Source organism: Plectropomus leopardus, chromosome 3 (genome assembly GCF_026936395.1).
Source record: "Plectropomus leopardus strain MGB_pleo_1.0 chromosome 3, ASM2693639v1, whole genome shotgun sequence".
Lineage (NCBI taxonomy): Eukaryota > Metazoa > Chordata > Actinopteri > Perciformes > Serranidae > Plectropomus > Plectropomus leopardus.
The window spans coordinates 8918566-8927332 of NC_142178.1; the positions used below are offsets into that span (position 1 = coordinate 8918566).

At 41.3% G+C, this 8767-nt stretch overlaps 2 protein-coding genes across 2 annotated transcripts; both read right to left on the reverse strand.

Moving 5' to 3' along the window:
* Window positions 1-61: 61 nt before the first annotated feature.
* LOC148189898 (uncharacterized) lies at window positions 62-904 on the reverse strand. The gene is made up of 3 exons (XM_088075115.1): window positions 740-904; window positions 240-393; window positions 62-157 (listed from the first exon to the last, which is right to left on the reverse strand). The coding sequence occupies exons 1-3, from the start codon at window positions 871-873 to the stop codon at window positions 62-64; spliced, it is 384 nt and encodes a 127-aa protein (XP_087931241.1). The 5' UTR covers window positions 874-904.
* A 568-nt stretch (window positions 905-1472) lies between these two features.
* LOC148189899 (uncharacterized) lies at window positions 1473-8522 on the reverse strand. The gene is made up of 5 exons (XM_088075116.1): window positions 8358-8522; window positions 5203-5354; window positions 3294-3451; window positions 2012-3141; window positions 1473-1526 (listed from the first exon to the last, which is right to left on the reverse strand). The coding sequence occupies exons 1-5, from the start codon at window positions 8520-8522 to the stop codon at window positions 1473-1475; spliced, it is 1659 nt and encodes a 552-aa protein (XP_087931242.1).
* Window positions 8523-8767: the final 245 nt, after the last annotated feature.

Below are 8767 nucleotides of genomic sequence, written 5' to 3' on the forward strand. Positions count from 1 at the left end.
ATGAATGTATGAATGACCCATTTTCCTCCAAACACTCGTGATTTATACAGATGCAGAAAAGTCATGGGACCGTGCTCACCTGTGTCTGTGGGAGTTCAATAGGAGTTCTCTCCTTCACCTTTGAAGATCTTTGCTTTCCACTGTGTTCGTCTGAACTCTGATAGAATAAACAGACACAGGATTACAAACTTAACTGTTCAACATGGATTTTATTGTGAACATAAGTTATTGCATCATACCTGTGTATGAAGAGATGCAGCTGACTGTCTTCGAGATGATCGTCTGTTCTCAGAGTCCCGACATTTCTCTCGTCTGTCCCTGCCTCTCTCTCTGCCTCTTCCCCTCTCATCTGTCTCGATCCTCGTACTGTACATGTCTATTTCATCCTCATGCCTTCAGAGTCAAATGAAAGAAACTAATTTGACAAACACACTATAGGTACAAGTTAAATAATTTTTTTTCTTAACATTCACATTCCTCCACAACGGCTCCTAGAGCACTCTTCTTTTCTTTGGCTATAACGAAGGTAATTAGTCACAGTCAGATCAAAGATATCTTCAAAGTGTTTTTCTAATTGCTACACAATTTTTCAAACGATTCTGCCAGCAGCAAAAGACACAGTTTATAGAAACACGTGCACTAGGAATGCAGGATAAATGCATGGTCGTGGGAGTTCGGTTATGGCTATCTGTGAACTGATGGTACACCGTGATACCATGCATCATATGGTACTACCAACCTGTAATTCCTAAGCCTCTGGTCCCTGCAGGGGCTAGGGCTCTGGTTTCTCCTCTTCACCCCTACAAACTCTTCCTCCGACTCCAGCTGGATCAGTGGAATATTAGCCAGAACGATGTAGTCATCCATGGTCATCCCCACCTCAGATTCATAAAGATTATCAACATTTTACATGATATGAAGAGGTGTCTCTGACTTAAAACCTGACAAGAGTCTACAGACTTGCAAGCTGCCCAGTGATCCTCAAGCCTACTGATGCACTGTGGTGCTTTGAGCTAAATGCTAACATTAGCATGCTAACATGTACAACACAGACTGTATGATTCACAGTGACAAAGTTTACATGCTGATGTCTTACAGGTAATACAGCATGCTAACATTAGTTAATTAGTACCAAATACAAAGCAGCTTTGCAGACGAGCAAAAAATAATGAAAAAAATCTAATTTTTACCTGATAAATGCACCAAATGAACATTCAGAGGAAAGAAGAGGATCACCTACGTTATTGTTAGTTATTAATAGGTTATTATTTATCCTGAGCCGGAGCACACAATCCATCTGGTAGTTGTGAAAAAAAAATCATTTTATCCTCTGGGGACCATGAATATCTTTACAGAATTCATGACAATCCATCTAGTTGCTATTTAGATTATTTCAGTTTGGTTTACCAAGTGACAGACATTACCATCCACAGAGTCCCCCCTGGGGGACTGCCCATTGGTCTGACTGTCCATTATTCCAAAACCCAAATAATCTGAATGTCCCATTTGTCTGACAGCTGGTTGTCCTAAAAACCAAAGCACATTGATCCAAAGGCCCATTGTACCAAAAATACACACTCCCCAAACAGAAGCACATGGCTAATTATTATGCAGAATGACTCACCAGACTTCCCAGATGTGAGGGTATGACCCACCCTACTCTGCTTTGTTTGGCTTGGTGCGCTTGTTGAATGCATTGGATATTTAGGCATGAGGTATGAGACTGATTAGGATAAGAATATCTGGATAAGCTTATGTGAAGCAGGACCGACGATCGCAGGACTTGAATCTAACTGCATGGAGAGAGTGTATTTTGGGAGTAAAGGGTTGTCTAAGCAACGTCCACTTGTTTTTTTCAGATACAGGACTTTGGACAAATGGGCTTTTGGTCCGATGGGACTTTTCTCAGACTATTGGGGTTTTGACATTATAGACCATTGGAACAACGACATGGCACCCCAGGCTGCTGGCTTGGCTAAAAAACGATTACTACCTGACATACAGTACATACCTCCTCCACTTCTACTGTAGCCTCAGGTTCAGTGATCAGTAAGGCCTCCATGCCTCGCCTAACGTTGCTCCTGCTTCTGTCACCACTGACATTATTATTCTGGCCTTTGTCAGTTTCTGTGTTTGCAACATGTGACAATGACCCGCTAAGCATCTGAGAGTCCACGGCTCGTCTTGATGTGGAGGAACCACGCGATGGTGGAAGGCTGAGCACAGAGTGTGATGATCCCTGCCAGGAGCGTTGAGATGGACTCAGTCTGCTGTCCCTGGAGTGGGGCTCCCTCTGTGGGGTGTGGCTGTGTGTACTGTAGCCGTTCCTGGACGGTGACACTTCACGGCTGTTGCGAGTGTGAGTGTTGGCTGAGCTGTTGACAGCTGTTCTGGTTCGGGTAGATGACTGAGATCCCATGTGGGAGTTTTGCTGGATGGCCGAAGATCCACGGCGGGAGATAGACTCTAGGTTCCTGTTCAGCTTCTCAGAGTCCAGACTGTGTTTGTTTGAAGCTTGTGATGGACTCCTTGACTCTCGGCTACATCTCTTTTCAGCATTGTATTCACCGTTCTGTAAATGGAAGTAATCTGTGTGCCTGTGCGAAGGGTTGGCCCTCGAGGGCGAGGCGGTCCGAGAGGTAATAGACCCCCTCCTGCGGGATGGACTAGACCTGCTGGATGTATGGTGAGAAAGACCTTGTGATAGATGCTGAAAGGAGTCGTGAGATGAGGCATGAGACCGAGCCTGACCCCTGGAGAGGGAACTTTTTCGATGGGCTTCCACAGGAGATTCAATTAACTTGTAGCGATCAGGGCTCGCAGAGCTGTGACGTGTTGGTGAGTTATTCTGTGAATTAGCTCCCCGTCTAAAGTTGGAGTGGTATGTGTACCTCTCTGGGGATTCACTCCTCCAAACTTCCAGCATATATGTCTCTCGGTTCCTTCTCTGGGAGGGAAGACCGAGGTTGACGTTCCTGTAGGGGACGCAAGCTTTGGGCTCAGGAACATAGTTGCTGGGAAGAGGATGCCCTCTCTCATAGTAACGATATGACCGTTTGACTTCCTCAGCCTGTCGCTCACCATCCCCTCTTCTGTCTGGAGAGAAGTAGCCACTCTCTTGTTCCCTTTCTCCTCTGGACTCTGAAAATCATACAAGCCTGAGGTCATTGTCTTGATATGAAACATGTAAGAGAGCATGGGCACAAGTCGAGGTCAAGATTGTCTTTTGTACATTTAAGGAAGCAACTAATTTTGACAATGTTTTATGGTGCGGTGCATATGTGTGACTATACCTGATGCCCGACTGGACCTGTCTCTGCCCCTCCTCTCATCCATCCAGGAGCTTTCAGCTTTGGATGGGTCCAACCTGGTCATATCTTTCCGGGCCACACAGTGCCTCTCTGAGCTGAGGGATCTGCTCCTTGCTGAACAGTCCCACTGATTTGGAGAGCTGGAAGAAGCAGTGCAAGGTCTGAGTTGTAAAATGTTTTTGCTGGGCAGTCCCTTGTCTTGGTGACCAGGCTTATAGATCTTATAAGGAGTTTGAAAAATAATGTGATGATGTCAGCTTGCTACCACAACAAATTAAGTGAAATCACAGGCACAGCCTCTTTGGTGCTGGTCTGATTCAATTGCTCTAAAAAAGGAATTAACATTTGGAATCTGGGGCCAGATCTGAGTACACTTGACCTCAAAGTCCAGTTGATTTGATTAGTGTGAACACTGTGTACCATACTCTAGAAGGGTAAATTGATCTGTGCCTGGGTCTACTTGAAAAGGTTTGCATCAGGTGAGAAACCAACTGTACCAAAATACAAAAGTGTACTGATATAGTCCAAGTAGCAGTTGAAAGGTAGGTTTGCAATTGCATTTCTCAAAAGCAGCGGTCTCCTCCAAACCTATATCGGCATGCAACATCCGTACATCCCCTCTGAACTGCATGGCCATGGATCATTACATAGAGAGGCAGGTGAAATGGCTGTTCTTGACATTATCTCCAAAATATAAACCACAGCAGGTATAATACAAAGGTCAACTCCATGGTATGGGCTTTGGATCTTGCATCTGCCACTCTTTTCTACACTGTAGCACCAATATAAAGAAATGTCACCCAGATATGATGCAAGTGGGCTCTGATATGGAACAAATCACCCTCTTCCTACTTTCGGCATATCACTCAGCCAACCTTTACATAACACTTCCACTGCAGACACTCTGCGAAGTGCATATAGTTCCCATCTGAACACAAAAAATCATGGTATCTTAAGGCCCAATCTGACCCCAAATGAAATCTTTTGCCATCAAAATATGTTTTTATACTTTTACACCATACCATTATACCTTGTTTTATACTAAACAAGGTCTATTGGCCCTAAATTCCAAAACGAAGGGGAAAACGTGTAGTAATGGGTTTGACTGAAGTAAGACTAAAGGTGCAACACAAAATTGATTGACAATTTATACAATATGCCCTAAATAACAGTCAAAACAGGGCGGAGTCAGAATGACACCAGAGGACAAAAGGTGTATGGCAATCGGGAGGACATTACGAGGGTTTAAACTATGCAATGATATAGTTACTATTCCTTCTGTCTATGTGATAATTGTCATTAAGAAAAGTTACATTTACTGAATAAATCTTTACAAAAATAGATTTCAGTTTACAATAGGATTTAATGATGAAAACATACAGTATATATTTTAATTTTACGGCAGCAGCATTTTCCGGACAAATCTGATTATCCTCAAATAAAATCAGGACTGCACCAGAAAAGAGCACAGTTGAGATCCATTAGATTTGCCCTGTTTGCCCAAATGAAACACAAACTGTCACATGAATGCCGTGAGTGTGCAGTCCAACAAAAGAAAGCTGGAGTTACTAACATTAGTTAGTGCTTCTGTGATCCTTTCATACATCATCACAAACCAGTTTTATCAGTAGAATTAAGCATAATGTGCTTGCAGACGACACATTACACGATCTCTAACCATAACATGTATATAATAAAACTTTAGGTAGATCTTTGAGGGCTAATATTAAGCAGCTAATTTAGTGAATTTGAGACAAACCCTATAGGCTCAGCTGTCATTCAGAGTGAGAGCGAGTTTCACAATAAATAGACAGTATGTGCTCACTGCTCACTGAGCTGTTCTTTGTAGAAAAAAAGTGGTTTCTAAAATCAGGATACAGGATACAGTCACCTGGATTGTATGTCAGTGTCACAGATATTAAGTTCCCACTCAGGACTCAGACTGTGGACCAGACTCCACTCGTAGGTCCAGCCACCGCTCACGTCATCACTACTCGCACTTGTGGTCACCTCAGAGAGGGCACGAGTATCATCATCTCCATCCTGGTTTGTGGACAAAAACACATTTTTAAACATCAGTTGAGAGTCAGACTGGTATTTTGAGTCTTTTAAACAAAATAATGAAAATGACATGAAACTTTAGGGGACAAAAATATAAATTTTTCATAGAGGTGATTGCGGAATGATTTCATTTCTCCAACTTCCTCCTCTTTGCAAAAGAGCAAATTTATCACATTCTGTCATGTTTGAATGATGCACCAACAGAGTAACTTACACCGCACGACCCTAAAAACAGGCTTAACCCCGCAAATAACCGATAGTTAGAAGCAACAGAAACCAACAACAATTTAGCCTGTAGACATTGATACAAAGTAAACTAACATCTCAAGTCTGACCAGCAATTTACTTACTGTGACTGCTCGCTGTCCTTAAGCTAAGTCTGCTGTCAAAAATTTCAGCAGCTCTCCTCCTTCACTCCTTCCTTCTCTCCCTTCGTTCTAGCGAAACCAATACATTTATACTGCACAGGACGTAACTCAAGCTAGTCTCTGGTCGTGCTCATCATTATTTCATTGCTCTAGTGCTTTTGCATTACCAGAACCGCCCACTCAACGTCTTTCTCATCTTTATCTTGATCCTTCCTTCAGATCTACCTTTCATTAACAGGCAGATGACAGATGTTTTGCTTGTTTTAGTTCTTGATCCCTTGACTTGATGCCGTTTTAAAAAGTCGTCTTTTGTTTTCAAATCAAAATTGATCTTCATTACAGTTATAACTTATTTAAAAAACTTTCTTGACTCTATTGCACAATATATAGTTGAGTTTCAGTGGGACGATGTGAGGGGGACATGTTTGCATGTGTCATATGGGCCTATCAGATTACAACCCATTCCCCAAGGATTGTAATGAGCTTTCATTAATTAATGATACAGAATCAAATGCCACCATGCTGTATTATCCTTCTCCCACCTCCACAGTAGTTTTGCTTGATGATTGTGTTATATGTTGACATCATCGCCTCAGTGTGCAACTTGTGGGACAGTTTTAACACACCAGAATCGCAGCAAGTCATTAAGATGCACTTGACCCTGTTATTTATAATTTTAATAGAGTTTGACCTCAACATGTAATGTGTAATCTTGATGCTCATCTATTCATAAATGTTTTAACAATGGTCACAGGTGACATAAGCTTGGCTGTTGCTGATTGTGAGCACTAGGGCCATAATTTATTGGATTGCTACAGGTGAAATTTTAGACAATCTGAGGGGAAATAAGAGCAAAACTACAAATGCACCCTTTAACCCTCTGATACCTGAGCAAATTGGCTTGTTTTTTGTTTTTTTTTAAACATGGGAAGGTGGCAACAACTTTAAAAAATGGCCCAAAAACTGTAAGAAATGAGTAAAGAGTTACAAGAAAATTACCTTAAAATAAGCAAAAAACAGAGAGAGAAAAACAAAGCAAACAACAACAAAAAACAAATTAAAAAAGGGAAAAGAAATGACCTAAATGAAGTGCTGATTTTTTCTTCTTTTTCTGTAATATAATTTTAAATATTTAATTGAGAGAATTTGAAATATAGTTTTCTCAACATTTCCCCCCTGTTTTTTGATCATATCTAATGAAAACCCTTAGCTAATTTTTCAGATCAATTCCTTCAAACAATCAAATCAAACAAATTTTCTCTGATCTTCGAGGTTTACGAAATAACTGCTGTCGATCCAGGTATTAAAGCATTAAGAATAAAAACCCAACAAAACAGCTCTACCCTGCAATGCACAGTCGATGCAGTTTCTTTATTTTTGATCATCAGCTTTTGAGGCGGCTAACATTTTACCAGGGACTTTTTTGCTTTGGCCTCAGTCTTTTAGACCGTCACTTAATTAAAAGTGCAGAAGTATCACAAACAAACTTTATTTAAAGTATCAAAAGTAGAAGTAGTCAGAAATCATGACCTGGTTACTCAAAATGGTCCATAGACCTTGATGTGAGCAGTTTCATGTAGGAACTATTTTCCTTTTGCTGAACCACAAACCACAAACCGTAAAACTGCACAGAAGGAAGTGTGCATTTACTGCTAGCTCACCTAGCACCATTAAGCTAGCTAACATTAGGCCTACAGCCAAGGAGGAGGCCATTAATGTTTACATCTCATGATGTCAAAAGCACAAGCCTCTTGTGCTTGAGTATAGATGCACGCCTTAAACCCCAGCTGACATCCAAGTTTCATTTTGTCACTACCTGTACAGCTAACTTTGTGTTGTCTGTGTTAGTGTTGTAATATTAGCTAGTCAGAGATGAGCGATGCCTATCAAAAGTAGCATGGGGTAAAGAGAAAAACTGGAAATGTAAAGATGATTGTGGCATAAATAACCTCTAAACAGTAATTTTACTAGCCGCCACCAAGTGGGTTTATTTTTATGTAGTGAAATTGTCCAAATACTGTAAAAGCATCGCATTGTAGCTGTAAATTTTTAGTTTTTAATTTTGTAGTTTTACACATTACCTTCTGGCTGCATGCATATCCTTGAGTTCTTGTAAAAATCCATACAATTTTTATATGATAGGGGCATCTCAGTGCTAATTTAAATTGAGACAGTTGCTCCTAAAGTTTCTAAGGACCAGCGTGGAGGATTCACTGAAATCTAGCAGTGAGGTTGCAGATTGCAAACTGAATAGCCCTTCCCTCAGCCCTCCTATGGTGAATCTACGGTGGCCATCAGGTACCATAATAACATGACTAAACCTATCTAGAGCCAGTGTTTGGTTTGTCCACTCTGGGCTACTGTAGGGCAACATGGTGGGCTCTATGGAAAAGGTTTTGGGGTAATTTTAAGCTAACAAATGCACAGTGGTTCTTTCAGTTGATAATACGTCAGTGATAGTATGGTGATGGCCATTATATTAAATTTCTCCAAACATCCCCTTAAAACTTACACACTGGACCTTTAAAGTTTATCTACATTTGCTGTAATTTGAGCCACTTAATAACAACATTTTTGACTGTCACACCTAATAAAAAAAAATTATTCATGTACATACCCACTCTAGTGAGGCGTCCTGTTGGGCAGCAGCTGCAGCAGCAGAACTGGTGGTGTTGCTGCTGAGGTGCATATGATCTGGCCGCAGGCAGGAGCAGCAGCGGGAGGGGTCAAAGGTGTTGGGCTGGAACTGACGGCAGTAGTGGTCCTCAGCAGGGGGCGCCATGTTGATCATGCTGAATCTGTCATCTAAGGTGTTTGGCTGGGTATTCTCAGGCACCTTGGTACTAAAATAGCCTTTATTTTCAGTTGATGTGGTGTGGTTATTTCCCAGGAGGCTCTTGGTGGCTCATGGTCATTAGCATAATACGAATAATAACTTTCATCAAAACAGTTGAGCTGTTATTAGTTATGATTATGCAGGATTAAAGAGATTAAAGGTTAATTCTTTTGATGTTATCTGAATTGCAT

Bases quoted from the DNA above. Each gene is read 5' to 3' on its own strand.
- LOC148189898 (XM_088075115.1), bottom strand. From the start codon at position 873: ATGACCATGGATGACTACATCGTTCTGGCTAATATTCCACTGATCCAG. The intron at 394-739 runs GTTGGTAGTACC...TTGACTCTGAAG, and splicing joins CAGAGGCTTAGGAATTACAG to GCATGAGGATGAAATAGACA. The intron at 158-239 runs GTATGATGCAAT...TTATTCTATCAG, and splicing joins CTGCATCTCTTCATACACAG to AGTTCAGACGAACACAGTGG.
- LOC148189899 (XM_088075116.1), bottom strand. From the start codon at position 8,522: ATGGCGCCCCCTGCTGAGGACCACTACTGCCGTCAGTTCCAGCCCAAC. The intron at 3,452-5,202 runs GTGACTGTATCC...TGCTTCTTCCAG, and splicing joins GACACTGACATACAATCCAG to CTCTCCAAATCAGTGGGACT. The intron at 3,142-3,293 runs GTATAGTCACAC...TATGATTTTCAG, and splicing joins CAGGTCCAGTCGGGCATCAG to AGTCCAGAGGAGAAAGGGAA.